At 33.7% G+C, this 19,100-nt stretch overlaps 1 protein-coding gene across 1 annotated transcript; it reads left to right on the top strand.

Annotated features, from left to right (window-relative positions):
* Nucleotides 1-2,789: 2,789 nt before the first annotated feature.
* Smp_084790 (protein bat5 (S09 family)) lies at nucleotides 2,790-18,981 on the top strand (the record flags this gene model as incomplete). Its single annotated transcript, XM_018792347.1, has 8 exons — nucleotides 2,790-2,963; nucleotides 5,201-5,264; nucleotides 6,630-6,693; nucleotides 11,582-11,638; nucleotides 13,283-13,345; nucleotides 14,793-14,866; nucleotides 15,985-16,157; nucleotides 18,396-18,981. Coding segments are annotated over 8 exons (810 nt in total), but the record flags the coding sequence as incomplete, so codon positions are not given.
* Nucleotides 18,982-19,100: the final 119 nt, after the last annotated feature.

Raw genomic sequence — 19,100 nt, 5'->3', positions numbered from 1 at the left:
ACTGTATAATTCGTGTTCTACCTAAAGTATATGGTAAACATGGAAAGATTACACACATACACCATACCAAAAAAGTAATATACATGAGTTACTCAGAAGAAAATTTACAAAATTTAAACGACATGTTTCGTACGACCAACTGGGAAGTACTTACAGATGACTCAATAGAAAACACAATTGATGTTATCAACTGTTATCTTAAATTCTGTTTTGATATTTGCTGTCCTACCGAAACCTTCTTTTTAAGTTTTGATCGACTTACATCTCCACAACTAAAACAACTACGGAGTGTAAAAGAAAGGATGTACAAGGAGAAAAATACTATTGAAGTTCGTAAGTTAAATGGTCAAATAAAGTGATAGCATGGTTTTACCATTTATATTCCTATTTTTTATTGAATCCACAAATTCAAACACGTCTTTAACACTGTGGTTAACCAGTTCTTGGTGTAATGGTTCCAATAATTTCACTAACCATTTTGCTGTTGAATGGTATGGTGAGTTTGACATGTCCAGAATTGGGCGTAAAGGAACCTCAGGTTTGTGAATCTTAGGTAGGCCATAGAGTCGAGGAGTATATGTTCCAGAAGGCTTGAGCTCATTATAGGTATGCTCAGAGATGTATTGATGTTGTTTTAAAAATTTTAATGCCTCAGTTAGTTGGCGTTCAGTCTTTTCATTGTGGTCTTTACATGAACCAAGCTTTTGGAATTTAGTTTGATCACGCAGTAGGTTATTCATCTTATCTAAGTAATCTGTTTTGTTTAGAATTACGGTGCCAGATCCTTTATCAGGTTTAGTGATAAGAATGTGTTCATTCAATTTTAGTTTCCGGATAGCTTCACGATGTTTATCAGTCAATATACTATTTGTATAATGCTTGTTGCTTTTAAATTGGTTACAGCAGTCAACCAGCGTGGTTTTGAACCTTTCATGTTCTACTTTTGTCGTGGGTGTAAGGTCTTGTGTCTGGGTAAATAGAATTTTCAAACTGGACATCAGTCTTCAGATGAACCACATGTCTACGACTATCACAAAACTTAGGACCTAATGATAAAAACCTCTAGTTGAGTCAAGTAGATGGAGTAGCAATGGGAACACCACTAGGCCCGATCCTTGCTGACATTTTTCTGGCCAAACTGGAAAATGGACCGTTAAAAGACACCTTAAGTGAGCTAGACTACTACTGTCGATACATAGATGACACACTAATCGTATGCGACGAAATGGTTGACAAACAGGAGATGTTAGACTTTTTCAATAACGTCCACCCAGCTATTCAATTCACCAGCGAAGAAGAGAAAGACAATAGTATAGCTTTCCTCGACGTCCTACTTTCTAGAAGGAGAGATGGTTCCATCAAACGAAATACATTTAGAAAGAATACATGGACGGGTCAGTATACCCATTTCCAAAGCTTCACTCCTCTTCAGTATAAAATAAATTTGGTTAAATGTCTCAGTCACAGAATCAAGCTATTATGTTCTGAGGACACTGTTGAGAGTGAAATAGATATACTGAAAAATACATTGCGAAGGAATGGCTACCCGGATAAGTTCGTTAAGAAATACCTAGTAGAAAGTACTGTTAAAATAAGAAGAAATTGTGAAACAGTGAGTAAAAAAACCTTGTATTTGAAACTGGACTTCAAAGGTGACATAGCGAGTGATATTCTAACACGCCGACTGAAAAGATCGGTTGAAAGGACGTTTTACGCCGCTAAGCTACACGTCACTTTCTCAACTAAACCAGTACTCACACAATTAATCAAGGATAAGTTACCGAAGATGGGCTCTTCCATGTGTGTATACCAATTCAACTGCTCCTGTGGAGCTAGTTACATAGGCCGTACTCAGAGGGCTTTATCCTTGCGTATTCGTGAACATGTACCAGCATGGTTGGGAAAAGGAGTCACTAAATCCATTAACAGCGCCATCCTTTCTCACTTGGTAGACAGTGAACATCATATCAAAATAGAAGAAGCCTTCTCTGTTTTATATCAAGTTTCGAAAACTCTACCTCAAAGAGCTAGATTACGATTACTTTACATAGCCGAAGCCATCTGGATCAACTCTAGAAAACCAAATTTATGCATCCAAAAAAAGTATATCCAGCCACTATGTTTACCTTGGCCTACGACTGGATCACCGGTTTCCTAAACTAAATATTATAGACCTCCCCCGTTTTTTTTCTTTTCTTCCTTTTTTGTTGATCACCTCTATCTTAATCTTCACATCCATCATTCCCAATTCTTTTATCGTAATTATCTTGATAACATCCCCTTTTATTACATATTATATTCACACAACAATCTTATTATTATTACTATTACTATTTATCATTATTATCTCTATGGACAAGATGAAATTCTCCTACTATGCACTTTATTCACACAATTTTTTGCATTTTCATTTTTTCGAAATTACTATTAAATCGATTGTGACTAGACACTTGATTACAAATCACTTTGACCTTTATTAAATGACCTTTCTAATTTACAAATAACACAATTTTAAAGTATATATATGTCGTAACAGATGCAAACGTTTACCATTTTTAACATATAACATTGTCAAATTCATTAATACATGCCTCATTTTGGACTTTGTAAAATATTATAATTATGGACTTATAACTGTAGAGCCTGATGATGAAGTTATTGAAAACAATTGTTCGCTCAAGTATTGTTCATTTTTGAATTATTTCTAAGTTAGAAATAACTTAATATAATGTTCCCCTCTATGTCCGACAATTTTTGTTTCATATTTTTGATTATTTATTTTCGCCAATCTTTTAAAGGGTTTACCATTCCCGGAAAAGGAACAGAATGCTGTTGAAGCATGCTTTTTATTTGCTGTACACCGATTACGTTTTCAACCTAGTCAAATATTCGTACTTGGTTGGTCGATTGGTGGTTATACAGCATCTTGGATAGCAATGAACTATCCTGATATAGCTGGTTTGGTAAGCTAGTTACATGGTGCATATATATTGTTTCTTCTATAGTACAAAACATTATATTACATTTCTATTTATCAGTCAGAAATTGGTAATTCTATTCCATCTTATTTCAACTCTAACTTTTAATAGTCAATCATGAAGTAGTTACAAGTTGTTCGAATGATTGTTTTTTATAATTCTCTAAATTACCAGTGATTGTCCACCTTGCATCTCTTAAGAATAAATTTACCTTATATTGTAGTACATTTGAATATGTACCTACAGATATGTGTGTATGTATACTTGTTCAGTGACCTAAATTTAAAAACTGGTTTGTAATAGGATTCGAATTTGAGCTTAGTTACTGTTGTGCATTTCATCACTCTAAATTTATATAATGAACTTTCTTCTAAAATCACTTGTACTGCCAGATCCGAGTACTACAATATTCTTGGGTGCCACAATACCTATATAATTGAAAACATCTCCCAGTTTTATGTATTAGTCGGGTTTCTTCATTAATTATGCTTTTGACTTGTATTATCTACATTCTATGCACTGCAGTCTTTATAAACGTGTATGTTAACAAACAAGCTTATCATCTTGTCAATTATTTCATATTAGTACGTTTGTACGTGATCTGAAGTAAGGCAATTATAGCGAAAATATTACGTTTTCCTATTATTTCTTTTTCATGCAAAATCAAATTTCATTTTTATTTTCCTATGACCTTTTATCTGTTTTATAAGTTGCACCATTGTGTTCTATTATACTCTTTGTTACTGAAGATTTTATTAAGAAATTCACACTTTCATGAAATAAATTTCCAATATATGTATGACTGTTAATGATAACTTGTTTGATGATACTAATATATGAATCTTCAGTAATACAAAGGAAATCGTGAGACATAGTTTATTTCATATCCTACTCACTGCCTTCTCGTGGCATTGCTGTTGTTTACGAAATTGAGAGGACGAAAAGCGAATGATCGGCACTTTAACCGGGTTGGTGGACACGGAAGATTCACCTAGGGGAGTTGGAAAACCCTCATTCCAAACCAATCGTGCACATGGGCCCCAGTATCCTGAGGGAACAAATGGCGTATGAATCAATCGTTGGTCACCGGCTACCATGGGACTGCATCTCTTCACGATACTCCACTGCCTTGTGGATTAGATCTTTAGGTCAAAGACTCCAGGTGTGGCCTCCTAAAAAACCACCTGCTTCGTTTTGGGCACCCGGGCAGTATCACAGCCCTCACAAAAATGAAATGAGATTTGTGTGGCGCATATATATCTGGTGCCCTTTTGTACCAATATTTATGTGTTTAAATAATAATAATAAAAATAAAAATCACATCCTTCATGATGGGTTGTACGTCGGACTACCCATAAAATTATATTTTTTGTAAGCAAATTATCTGTTCGGCACATATTCAACTGCTTATACGCTAGAGATTCTCTTTCAGTTTTTTAGAAAACTAACTATAATAGTTGAGGATACTTCTCAAAATTTTGATACGAAAATGATTTGCGAAGGAATTTAAAAATCCATATATTTTGTTCATTCAGCTTGTGCATTAAGCAGATCGTTTCGGGTATGAATGTCATGAGCACCAGTATTCAAACCTATGTATAACTTTCCGTATGTCGTAAGTAAAATAAAACTTAGTCCTTCGCCACTGATATGTTAAGTTCGCTACTTGATCAACACAATACGGTACTCAACTACGACACTCGAACGTATAGAACACCCACAGTCGCAAATCAGAAGACAGAAGATTGCAGAAGTGCTTGTTGGATAAGAACCAAAATGTACAGAAAATCATGGGTATTTATAGATATTAGCGTTTGTTATATCAAGATTATAATCCAACCAATCCTCAAAGAGGCATGTTATGCTACTTTTTAATAGTAGCATGCCACGTTGATATTCTAGAAAGTCCCACCATGTTCTGATTGGATGGAAACTCTCCAGCTCCTTCAAGGCCCCCTGAAGACTCCATCGTAGTTCTCGGACGATGTCCCAACATGATTTACCATGTATTCATTGTTAATATGCCTTAAATAAAGAGATAATTACTCAAAGAAAATTGGATGGAGTTGGGCTCGAACTTGCTACATAGTTTTTGTAAGTCGAGTAATCTGCATAAAGGTGATTTTAATAGTGGTTTTGTGTAGTGATAACATTATTGCCTATCTAAATCTAAAAATCAAGTCAAAAAGTTGGCTGTTTTTTTAATTATTTTAAAAAAATAGGTTTTGGACGCTACTTTTGATAATATAGATGAACTGTCAAGACGAGTTGCACCTTCTATATTTGGTAAGTCATACGCTTATTTGCTGTCAACTGTGGATAAAAATAAATGTTACCGATTATTGTTACTTATTAGTAGTTTGAAGTTTATCTGTGTATATTCGTCGTAGTGACAGACCAAGTCAATGCTCTAGTCAATACATACTGGATTATTTATTTCATGATAAAAATAATCTCTAGTCTTAAACTTCCTTATAACCATATACATGATATCGAGGAAAGTCATACGTTAATGGGTTCATTATGTGTACTACAATGTGATAAATAATGACTTATCATGATCCCGTTAATAAACGTATATTCTTAATTTTCTTTGCGATACGAAATACTCCTTTGTATACATTATATTGTTTATTTATGTTTCTAAGTCATTTAAACAGATGATGTAGGTTACTCTAGAATTACCATATACTAGCCTGGTACAATTGTACTGTCTAGAAAATCTTACTGTTCTGTCACTTTTTAGCTTTACCAATGTTAGTCAAAAACGGCTTGACGATTACGCGTCTGTCGTAGTTCAAACTAGAGGGTCCTCCACTACCAAATAAATATTCTGCCCTTTGAATTAGTAAGTTGAGTCAGAATGGCAATGTTTGTGATTCAGCGAAGCAAGTAATTGAATGAGCCTAAGTTTGATTTTGTAAAGCTTCATTGGTTCGTACTGTTAACACGTTTTAGGTATATAAAATAACTATGAAACTTCGTCCCTATGACAGCGAAATAGTGAGTGCAAAGTTTAAAATAATCTTCAGTTGAACTTCAAATGCATCCATCTTGACTAGGCTCCTCTACAATTAAGAAGACAAAAAAACGAGTTTTATTATCACTCCGAACGATACGGTGAAAAAAGCTTAGGTACTTATAAATTTTTTCCACGTATCAACCACTCAACCACTGGGAATTGGAGTTTCAGGCCATCAAATCCAACTACACTCACACTTTAAAAATTCAGAATGGTAACTTAAGAAACTTCTTTAGGTTGATTCAGATCGAGTTCTTAGAAAATAGTGAATTTTCTATCGCTTTATCTTTGAAATCTAATCGTTCCTAGATTTCCATGGGTTCAGATGCTGAGGTTTCAATGAACGTATTTTACTGTCAGTTTGTCTTTATAGTCAGGAGAATTTTCTCTGTGGCCTGAGTCCTCAATAGATTGTTAACTTTTCTGTCTTCTCTATAGTATCGGGAAGGGCTTCCAAAAGTAATTCACTTTAGAACTTATCTTCATCTGTTCGTCGAACGCGCATTGGTAATGGGTTGTCATTTCAAAGAATACTCGTAGTGATGATGCATTTTTTGGCTCGATCATTTGTTGACTGGCTTGAGCGTTTTTTACACTTCCTCGCTGTCATCAAATTTCTTTTTTTTCAGATCCGGTTTTGGAATCTGTTGTTAAAATGTATCTGGATTTAAACAATTTATCCCATGTGATTAAGTAAGTTATTATTTGTTTTTTGTGGTGGTGCATCTACCAACCGAATGTTTCGATTCTAAGCACACATTTCATAGAAGTTATCTCATGTAATTTCGAATCCCCTTGACTGAAGTAGGCTCAGTGCTATGTTTTGTTAAGAATCTATGGTTGAAGATCAAGTGCTTTAACACCAAATCATTGTTCTTATTTCATAATTCTTTTATTTTGTCTCCACTCTTTTTTCGAGACTGGTTCGTAGTGGAATGAAGAAGCAATTTATTGAGTCTCTATTTGTGTGCACGATTATATTTAGGATATCACAAATATGATTGCTGAATAATAGGTTTTTATTTAGTGACTTGTTTGCTAATGGTGTTTTCCAGTCTGATATTGAAAACACGAAGTTCCACGGAAGGATCTGTTTTCAATGAATGTATTATCAAGTTGTACAATCGTATATATTAGTTCTGTGAGGACATGTGAACAAGGAATAGACATGATGACGCAATAGGAAGATTGTAATATCAGATTACGCAATATAAATAATAGTAATAAAAGATTGTATGTGTGCAAATAGAAAGCATCGTAAAATTAATAATTTAGCAACGGATTATAATGTGAATGAAGTAAGATGATTAAAATGTTTTTTTAACAATAATTACAACAATTACGAATAATATCATGAGGATATGTGACATAATTACAGAGGGAGGAGGATATTTGCGAATACGAAATGAAATAATAATAATAGTTTAAAGGCGAAGTAACAATAACGATAAGACATACTGTACGCACAGTTCTGGCTTTAACTCATGGATGTTATTTTTAAGGAGTTGGATACGAAGAAATCTAGACAGATTTGGACGAATTGTATAAACAATCTTAAAATCAACGGGTGGATCAGCAGAGTAATTAGAGTCACTTAGATATTCAAGAATGGAACTTCTAACTGCTTTCCTCTCATCCTTGCAGACACAAACTGGGACATGTTCTCGTATCCAAGTTGAAAGCAAGTTCTGGCTACAACCTATGTACTTTGTTCCACAAGAGCAGTGGTCTATCGGTTAAGGGCTCTGGCTCGAAACTGGTAGGTCCTCGGTTTGAATCTCGCGAGTGCGGGATCGTGGATGCGCACTGCTGAGGAGTCCCATAATATGACGAGACGGCCGTCCAGTGCTTCCAGGTTTGCCACGATGGTCTAGCTTCAATTGACTCATGATCTCAATTCTATAAAATAACTTATTATGTATTTAGAATATCGTATTTTCAATCTGTTAAGTTAAACTGTACATTTATTTATCAGACGTCTAAATGATATTTATCACTGTATCGAATTTTTGCAATGCAGTGATAAATCTCATAAGAAACATTATTATTACATTTTGTATGTTCCATTATTATTATTATTATTATCATTATTATTATTATTATTATTATTAATGACTTGTTAGACATGTAAGTCTTCATTATATGACGTCGTTTTCTGTACGGAATCGTTTACTGAAACCTTAAATTTGAAAAACCTTAAAAGCTGTTGACAAAATTATAAAGTGATCGATGATCACTTTATTATTATTAATCTAGAAAAAGTGATTTTACATCTTCATTACTATGGAATTGTGATGAATGATCGGTGTATGTTCACTTGACCTTCCCAATACAAATTATCTTGTTGTACTAGTGAACTGATCTTACTACATTTTTCTACTGTACCTATTAACCAAATCATATGAATGTAAAATGAATTATTGATAGTTTCATGACTCCTCCTTAAAATGGAAACAAGAAATTCAAACAAAATTTAAATCAAATTGTGGGTGGCTCTGAAAAGGGCCTTTACTCGGTCTCTACACAGGTCCTTAGGTCCCGATCAATGACTCCACTATGAGTCCGTGACAGCGCCGCACATGGGACAGTTGAACCCAGGTGATACTTCTGTTGACATGCAGCAGGTGTAAGTGTTTCCTGAAGACGACGTAGTTGAGGCTCGCGACCCAGCACAGCTCTGCTACGGCATTCAGTGGAGTACTTTTGAACTCTAGCTTCTATCCAATATCCAGTGCGAAGCAAAACACTAAATATCGATCTGAACACGGGTGTTTTTCTGTTCAGCTTATGCAACTTTAAAATTCGATGGGTCGTCTCAACGAAATTTGTATTGCTTTGATCTAGAAGCATTGCAGATGGTCTAAAAGCGTTCGACCACTTTTTGGACAATAACTGATCTCTCAAATATTGATAGAAATTCCCGTCTGCTGCTTCGATAAATGACACATACCGTTGGAAGCTACAATACATTGTAAAGCATATTTCGATTTACCTTTCCACATTTCTTGTTAGCATAAGACGGTAGAACATTTGAAGAAGATCAGATCGTAGCCTCTACGAATACGATGAATGGGTTATTTGTAAAGAAAGGAAAGCTTACCCTCTTGATGACATTTCGAAGAAGGTGCACGCGGCACAAAAGGTGGTGTGAATTGGGATACACCTGCGTTATGGCAGCAGCTATAGCAGGTGAATCGTCGGTAACAATACCGATAACCTCTCTATTGTTACTCATTTGGCGGAAGAACGAGAGGAAACTGGACAGCAAAGTCGATGTTTCGCGACTTACAAATGCAATACAAACAGGTATTGCCATGAAATTCATGTCCAAAGCCACCACGTGATAAAGAAACATGTTTTCATTATTGGTTTTGTATGTCCCATCAAAACCAACAACATCTAAAAACCTGTTACACAGATTGATCTGGTCTGCTGTAGCGAAGAAGAAGTACAACAGACTATGATCTGCATCCAATTGATAATCACAAAGGCCACCAAGTGACGTGATGTGATTTTTCAACTTACCGTAATCACCTACAGTTAATAGTATAAATATGCACATTGCTTACCAGGAAGGTTGGCCTGTGAGAACACTTTGTAACGCATATTGAAAACATCTTGAGCTGTAAGACGTTTCCCATATGATTGGTAAGCGTAGTGTATCACATTGAATGCTGATGTTCCAGATATCAGCAGTGGCTTCACTGATTCCAATTCCGCTCCCGTTAATCGGCGCATCCATGTGTTACAGTCGTACCTCAGGGAATTGCACTCGTGATTGTGATGCACATTCCCACGAACAACAGTCCAATAACCTTCAAGAAACTTACAAAAGATGAAGGCCGGACATTGTGTGTCCATTGAAGTCCTCAATGAACAATATAATAACACTAATCAATTTACCTCCTTCGTCTAATCGGCTGCGAAGAAACGCTTGGTGTTTTATAGCTCTTTCTCCAACATACAAATTTAATATACGGCTTCCGATCTCCATGGAAATTAGAATCTCTCACCGCATAATGGCAGTACGTTGCTATTTCATAAGTTCTAATGGCGCTCTTTAACGCTTCCAGTGATGGAAACGCTACCAGATACAATGTATTCAAAAATACATTTTCCGTTTCTGTGACTACGTGAGGAACAACAGAGCCTCTAATTTGCACGTTACTGACGTCCATATTGCGAAGGAAATTATCTATATCGATAAGTACAGAGCTTTTATACGAATTTCAAGAATTACATAACCAATTATAACGCATCTACAACTAGAAATTTCATTGGACGAAACGGATTGAAAAATATTGGAAAATGGGATGAAAATTTTTTGATTAAGGGGGACAAAAAAATTTATTAAAAAAAATCGACGTGACCCTAATGTTATTCGAAAACAGGTTCTTACCAGTGAACGTTACAGCTTTGCTGCATAGAACGTTCATTTTATCTTTTACGTTGATCGATTTTTAATTACACCTGAAGTTTGGTTACCTTTAAATTCTCCCATGCCCCAATCTGAGTAGACTGTTTTATGTCAGGGCTGGAAGACAACCAACTTAGTTTGATCATCAACCGATTCAATCTATACGCAAGATACATAGACGACACGTTAGAATATCTGATTGTATTCAATACGAACGTTGGTGAATCTTGAAGTGAATGCTTTTTCATTGTATTAACTAACCGGGGATATTGCAATATGGTTTTCTTTTACTTGTTGATTCCCTTCCTTGACTTCGTATAATGGTTTAGGATAATAGTGGAGTGAAAGGGATCCATATTTACTAAAAGCGAACTATTTAATCGGTACTGGGTAATATTTGGGTTTCAATGCTTCCGATAATTTGAAAGTCCCAGATAAAACAAAACCTAATAGTTACAGAAATTGAGTGATTTAGTTCGTAACTTATACTAGTAGCAAATTGTTTGCTTTCACAACTGTCGTTTAGTTCTTTCTTCCCACTGTTTTTAGTGTTTGATGGTTGCAACGTAATGTCACAAAAACATTTACGGTTTTTTATTTTACATAGCAACAACTGCTACCTTAGTGGGCAAAATGTCCATCTGCCAGCCAAAGGGCCTGTATAATGCTCATCAATCCGTTCTGTACTTGTTTACAGGTGTGAAACATAGTTTTTGAGAACAAATGACATGAGTTGGTTACAGGTTTTTGATCATAGCTGTCTTCGATGCGTTGCTCGAGTTTTGTAGAATGACAGAGTGAGCAATGTTTAGGTTAGGCATTGGGTGGATTACTTAGCACTGGTTGATGTATCGGTTGATGAGGTTGTGAAAACTGATAATTCAAACGCCTCAAGTTATGTTGTTAGCAGACTGAACTTCTCTGGAACCCGGATTCCAAGCGGGAAACACAAATTTAATTTATAATCCAACGGATTCCATTAAACAAGATAACTGGTCAGAAGTATTATTTGGGAGCCATAATAACGTGTTGAAGATAATGGATATACCACATATTTTGAAGACGAATTTATAATATTTGTGGAAAATCACTACTTTTTCTATGATTATCGAAGTCCCTCTGATGATGATTTTATATTCATTCTATCTTGTATGTTGAATCAAGTTACGATGGTCCGGTGCTTATTATTCGCCGCAGTGATGATGAAGTTATCAGCACTGGGTAAGCGACAGTGATTTCCACTATTATTGAAAGTTTGTGGTTTCCAGTGGATGAAAAGCGAAATAAAATTGTTTTTACTGATGTTTCGCTATTTAATATTAATAACTTTATCAAATTATCAATAGCTTTGTTTAAATTTTCAAATAATACTCAGTCGTTTAACATTTCTGATAAATTTGATTAACACCCAAACTTGTTACAACATAAATGTTAAACGCATCCCACATAGAATTCCTGTAGGACACTTTAAAGGTATTTTTATTGTCTTTTTTCGCATCTCAACTAAATATTGAGTCTGAAGACAATTAAAACGTCTCGCCATCGGCTTCTATAATATTCCATGTACAGCCTGTTAAACTGAACTATAAACTTCACAACTCTTAACGCGCCTGTACTTGGCGCCAAGGTATATATGAATTTATATCAATTAAGCGTACTTTGGTGCTTTATAACTCTCTGAATGAGTGTCTTAAGAGTGATACGTCTTAGTGAATTAAGCTGATATCAAAATTAGTTCGGAATGGTAGCCAATGGTTATTCTTCTCCATTGTGTTCCTTACAAACAGAAATGCACACCTTTTTGACTAAATGAAATCGAGCTTGGTTATTGTAAGTATACCGAAGCTTTGCATTTATTACATGTTGATTCCAGAAAACGTCATGGTTAGACGGAAGTGTTGAGCCTTGCATAGGTACCTCATGAATATCTATAAGCAATATAAGATCTTGTTCTTTAATTCCCTTTTTGTCATCAGTTATGCTTCTACTATTTTGACCAGTTTTATGGTGAAAATCAATTTCATCTAAAATTATTTGTATCCTTCAGCTCATCATATACCATGTTTCCTGCCAAATATTAATCGAATAATGAAATAAAATCCTTTCATCAGTTTAGCATATTCAATACCTCTAATTTCTAGTATATGACCTGTTTACCGAAGTGTCAATGTAATTGATCACTGTGTGCCTTGATTAAACAAATTTCAAATATATGAATTGATTCTTCAAAAATTTGAAATTCTCCTCCTACCATTATTGTTTAGTAGACATACCTAACAAGCTTTTGGCTGGTGTTCTTTGAGTTAGACAGCCTAATAATGAAGATGTATTTGTCTTTCTACACAGCGTCATCAGTGCTGGCCTCAATAACACGTATGTGATCATGATTTCTTCACAGTTTGGTCGTCTGTGTCAGAGAATGTAACACTTCCGGTATCCTCTTCCTGAACTTTTTAATTTAGTCTGTTTTCAACCATTATTTTTTTCTGATTACGCGAGTTAATTGTATTTGTAAGGGTTCAAGTTTTCTTGTTGAATGCTATCCAATTTTACTGTGGAACTAAGTTATTGTCAATCGATTCAGTAGTTATAAATAATTTTTAGCACGTATTTATGTTTGTCTGTGTGAATATGAATGTATCGTAAATAAGCAAAATAAATTTAGTATCATCAATACAAATGTTGAAATAAATATCTGGTAGAATAAAAAGGAGTTCACTATTTCTAACTATTGAAGCATATTAACTGCTATAATACTTATAGACTGATTTGAATCCTATATATATGCTAAGTATTTTAGGAAATATTTTAATTGACAATTCCTCAATGTCTCTTTCTACTTGTTTTGTTTTCACTTTATAACAGGGACGATCATTCACGTGCAACTAACAGAGGCAATCATTTACTGATTGGTTTATTGAAGCATCGGTATGTTGAAAAAAGCTTATAATTTTTATACTGTTAAAGCAAAATACGGTTTTTCTAGTTTGATTGATTAGGTACATGATCATTGGCTTCCGAGTAACTTTTCTTGACTTAAAAAAAAATGACCAAGTCAGTTTTGATCAAGTTTTAATTGATCTTCATAGTGAGACCAAATGCTGATTTGCAGTAAGCTTTGTTTATCAGGTGTTATTCGAGCTCTGTATCTTTCAATATGACTGAACATTTCTACTGTCCATAAACTTATATAGGAACATGAAAAATGAGAAAAGGTATGTATTTCTCTTGCTAATTAGGAATTATGGTCGCTATATATGTTCCTCGCCACTGATTGAATCACAAAAAAGTAACGAATTTGTGTGATTCAGTATATTTCGCTTTGAAGAATTACTTAGAATGGAAAGCAATATTTCTGTGTTATTGAACTTACACTATGTATTTTAAATTTTACTTTATAATCCTAGAAGATAATATCAATGTTATTTGTGAAATCAATAAGGGATATCAATTTGTGTACCGAGCGATGTAATTAAATTATGCTTTCGACCAGTGAGGACTCAGCTGTGATGTATGGCTTTTTTTTACGAATGTCTCGCTGGAAGAGGCCATTGATATTAAACACGGTCACGCTGACGATGTTAATTTTCCGATAAGAAACTAAAAATATTACTGCTACTATGTATAAAAATGGGAATTTTCAATCTTGCATGAAGTATCATCGACAACCTGATGTTTCATGTATGGACATTCCTTTAAGTCTTATCGTGAACAGCTAGACAATACCTATAACCTTTACAAACATTCCTTAATTATTATTTAAACATAATAACACTTCTATTATTCATTTTAGACAAATTTTCACTTCCAACTTACATGGTTATTGTAGGAAGTTTTATTATCTTAACATTATTCAACGAAATTTTGACCTTTTCTTATATAGCTATCCAAGTAATTAAGTTTTCTCATATCATCTTCAACTAATATTATTTACACCAGTGTCATGACCAATTTAATAATTAGTTTTTTTAGCACTTCCTATTTAAAAGGGATTTTATGGAGATTGTAGTTATTTAATAGATTTATGAGTCAATTAAAGCTAGACCACCATGGGAAACCTGGAGCGGGACCGTGGATGCGCACTGCTGGGAAGTCCTATACTAAGACGAAACGACCACCCAGCGCTTTGATTGACTCATGAATTCAACTATTCAATTGCTATCTATTTTATCAGTTTGTTTACCGTATGCATACAATTACTTGACCAAACGAATATTTTCTTTTCGTTGTTATTTCCTATGGTGCTTTTTGAAAAATAACTGTAGAAAGAGGTTTTTTAAAATTATGTAATTATTAATTATTATCAGTTGTTACCTTACAGTAGTAGTTTATGTAATTTCATGGAAATATATATGGGGTATTTTGTTCGTTATAGATTTCCGTACCTAATGACTGTAGAAAATGAATCCATCCTCAATGCATATTTATCACTTAGCGCTGAAGAACAAAGTAAGCGATATATATATATAATTACACTTCTTTAATAATATCTAATGTACTAAGATTATTGCTTGATGTGGGCTAGACCAAGCGAATTGTAAATTAGCTGGTGTCTTGTCATACTATGAAATCAAACTAAAGTTATCAAATCAACCTTGAACTCTCAGATAGAAGGTGAACGTATATTTATGTAAATTGTATGTAATGACTAGTCGGTGTGATCTGTAAAATATTTCTCTTTCATTCCGTACTGGTATCATTTGCAATATCGTGTTCCCAATTATTAACCAATAGAACAAGCGTTTCGGTGGTCACGTAATGATATTTTTTGCCAAATTATACTTTTTCTAAGGAAACCGTTAACCGACTTCTTATTTTTATACTTACCTTATCCATGCTTTTTCACTCTCCTTATGCATTAATTAGCTTATCTTCTATGATTTTTTTTTTGGTAAAAAACTTGTTGAAATAACTCATGCTGAGAATTCTATATTGTACCAGATTATAATATTGAATAAAGCCATTAGGAATAATAATAATAATAATAATCACATATATTGTTTTTCTATGGTTCCTACACATTAGAATTCAGTTTGCAAACAGTTATGATATTCGTATTTTATCTTATTCAAAAAGTATTTCTTTTTCTATAAAAGATTCATACAAAACTATGTATTGTACATTTTTTAAAGTCGTCAGTTTATAGACATTTCGGCATTAATATTCATTGCACTATATAAAGTAAATAAACAGTGACAAGTATAGAGTCTAAATTGATTATTCATTCTTGTGATATTTATCATCGTAAGAAGTCCCAAAAAGCCTGTCAATTGTACATAAGGCTATTTCACTTGTGGTCATGGTTAAAATTACGAAGATTCTGGTGATCTTTTTTCTCCATTTTCATCTTATATTGACGTGAATATGCTCCAGAAGATAAAATAATTTTCCATTCGATCAGCCATTGGAATTCTTTTTAATCATAGAAATTACTTCTCATTTTTAAGGGTACTTTTTCCACTAACCAGATTTAATTAATTATTATTAACCTATTGTCATAGCCATTATTTCTTATAATCTTTGATTGTTTACTTGTTTTGTTTACTTATATACATGTTTCTCATCAGGAAATACATTTAATGAGCTTGATTATAATCCAGAGGAATATGGGGAACTAGTCGCAAATTTTTTAAAGGTTGAAGCACTTGAAAAACAAATCGAATCAATGCCTTTATACCCGTCAAAACTTGGTAAAGAAATTACTGAATCTGATGTTCAGAGAAATATACTTTTTTATTTAGTAAGTATGATAATTATAATATAGTTGGTAATTTAATGCACTATATTTATCAAGTACAAGTCCATACACTCGAATTTGAGCTATGCTTATTTTTTAATAGCTAATGATAATGCCCAAGTAAATGGATACTTTGTTTTTATTTAAAGACATGAAAATTGGTACAATGATGCACCGAATATACATGTGCCGCGCTTTATCATTTGATTTATGTGAGGTTTGGAATACTCCCTGGGGTCCCAAACAGAAGTTGTTGGTTTATACGAATATTCGTCAATATTAGAACGAATAATTTGACAGAAATTGGGCGCCGAGTATAGAGAAATCATTATATGTGAAAATTTCATTTGAAATAATCTCAGCGATTGAAATTTAAATAAATCCAACGTTTTGTCCAGCAAACTAGTCTGCACTTAAGTATAATAATCGTAATCAAAAGCATCAAAGAAATATATAGCGTTTAACAGTCAAATTTATACTGTGCTTATCCAGTCATATTTAGATGCTGACTTTAGTAAATAGGATAACATGAGCCGGTTAAATGCGAATCATGTGAAAAGTTCACGAGTGAATGAATTGTGTGTGTATGTATGTGTAAGATCGACTTATGAATAGCTAAAATTCGGTGTTAAATTTGTTTTTATATGAAGGAAAAATAAAGGATTTGGAAACATCTTTCAAACATTGTTTGTGTCCTTCAACCTCAGACTCAATTATCTTGAGACTTCGCCCATATACGCTGCATTTCAATCATGACAGTTGATCTCATAGACAATACTCTGTTACTCTTTCTTTAGAGATCTTGCACTTTTATTTTCCCTTTATATGAAAACAAATTAACAGCGGATTTAAACTATTAATAACTCAATCTTGTACATACATACACATAATTTATTCAATCATTTATTTTCACACTGTGAACTTTTCGTGTTGTCAATTTCGTAAAAAACACCCTTACCGCAAGAAGGCAGTGAGTAGGACTTCCGTTACAGTGACTGTATATGCGTGTCCATGTGAGAGCATTTTGAGAGGGAGAACCGACTCTCTTCACCCTTGGTTGTACCAAGGCATCAGGGGGCGAATGGATACAGTTTCTGAACTTATCAGTTAACAATTGAACGTTGGATGTCTTCATTACATAGTTTTCAGTGTTTTCATTTATTTTGTCCGTTTCGATACAATATTATTTTTACTTTTTGGGAATCGATGAATATCTCTTTAAAAAAAACAATTTTTATAATATTTCCTTAAGGAGTCATATCTTAAATATCAAGTCAAAAGGTTTATTTTTAGTCCGGTTGCAAATTCTTTCTCTTTTACAATGTAACAATAAGTTTCACGTATTGTGTATAATTCGAAGTTGAGTATTTGGAATTGAATTCGACTGCTAACTTCTTTTGATTGTTCTTAGATTTCATCATTCTGATCATATTCATTTAATCATCACTTACATATCATGTATGTGAAGAAGACTTGAATTCACTTGGTCAGACATCTGATTAATTATAGTGACAATCGATTGTTATGCATAGTGTGTTTTCACAAGCACAGTTCATCAAACAAGAATGATTTTTGTAAAGAAATCTGCTTTGCATGAATTCATTCTGAAAGTTAGTAAATGGAAAGTATGATGATAATTACATTTATAGAAACACTCAAGTTATCTAATGTCCATGGTTTAACGTAAAAGGTGTAAATACCCGTTTAAATCTATTCGGATATATTTCTAAAGAGATGACTAAATTTATCATTCATGCGGACGAAAGCCACTTATGAAGCTGTTTATAAAAAATGTATGCCGTTTTCAAAGATTTATTCAATCAGTTTTGTTTCTGATAAGTCTTGCTAATTGAACGCTATTCTCGGTTCCTAAGCTATCCTCGTAACCTCCAAGCTAGAACTACATAGCGACTTAAACACGAGAGAAAAGGCGCAAAATATGCGAAGGTTGATTTATGTACAGAGAATATAGGGTTTTATAGTATTTTAGAAGTTCTTGGGTTTTCCTCAAAATTCTGGAATGCTACTAAACATAGTTGCAGCGTAGTAATCAGCCAGTCAGAAACTCTGCATGTGACTTTTCACTTTCGTGATGTTTCTGGAAAAACTTCTAGTGAACGCTGATTGGATAAAATGCTTCTTACTATTTCCTGAACCTTTCTTGTCTTCTGCGAGAAATTTTTTGGATCACCTCAACAGTTTATTATTTGAACAAAATGATCTGTGTTATTTCTTTTCTAGGTATCCAAATATTTTGTTGAATCGCCTGGTTCACATTGTACTCCCTTGGCAGGTAAATATTTACAACCACCATGGTCACCGCTTACTCCTTCGTTCTCTGAATCTTCAGAAACTGATATAGACTGTAAGATTGTTGACTAGTAATGTAATACACATCCAGTACCAAGCTTTCTTAATCAGTGATACTTAATAATATAACTTTTTTCTGATTATTGAAGAAAAAATTTATATATATATATATATATATCCGTGATTGTGTATGGAGAATGTTACTGTGACATTTTATTTTGTTCCCTAAAGTTAGTTCGCTTTTTCTTCCTGTAATAACACAGTTGTATTCGGAATTACTCTTTCTTAATCGGTTTCATTGTTTGTTTACTTGTAAATTTTTTCTGTGTATATCATAACGTTACATGTTATTTTTAAATTTATTCCTAACTGTAGAGAGAGAGAGATAACATGATATGTAATATGTGCATTAATGTTGTAATTTATTTCTTTCGTGGTGAATGTTTACCATTATGCTTTTTATTTGTTGGATCACGTTAGTTGTATATGAATAGTTTATACATTAGGCTAAGTTATTATTTATGATCCGAAATTGTTGTGCAACTTGAAATCTGGTTGCATACGGTCTGTTTAAGTACTATAAATCTCTCTTCAATTTTTTTACGTCAGTCAAAATGCAGTTCGACGCAGGTAGCT

This window comes from Schistosoma mansoni (assembly GCF_000237925.1).
Source record: "Schistosoma mansoni, WGS project CABG00000000 data, supercontig 0348, strain Puerto Rico, whole genome shotgun sequence".
In the NCBI taxonomy this organism is placed as follows: Eukaryota; Metazoa; Platyhelminthes; class Trematoda; order Strigeidida; family Schistosomatidae; genus Schistosoma; species Schistosoma mansoni.
Note: the sequence above shows the minus strand (reverse complement) of the source record. Positions and strands in the feature narration are given on the sequence as shown.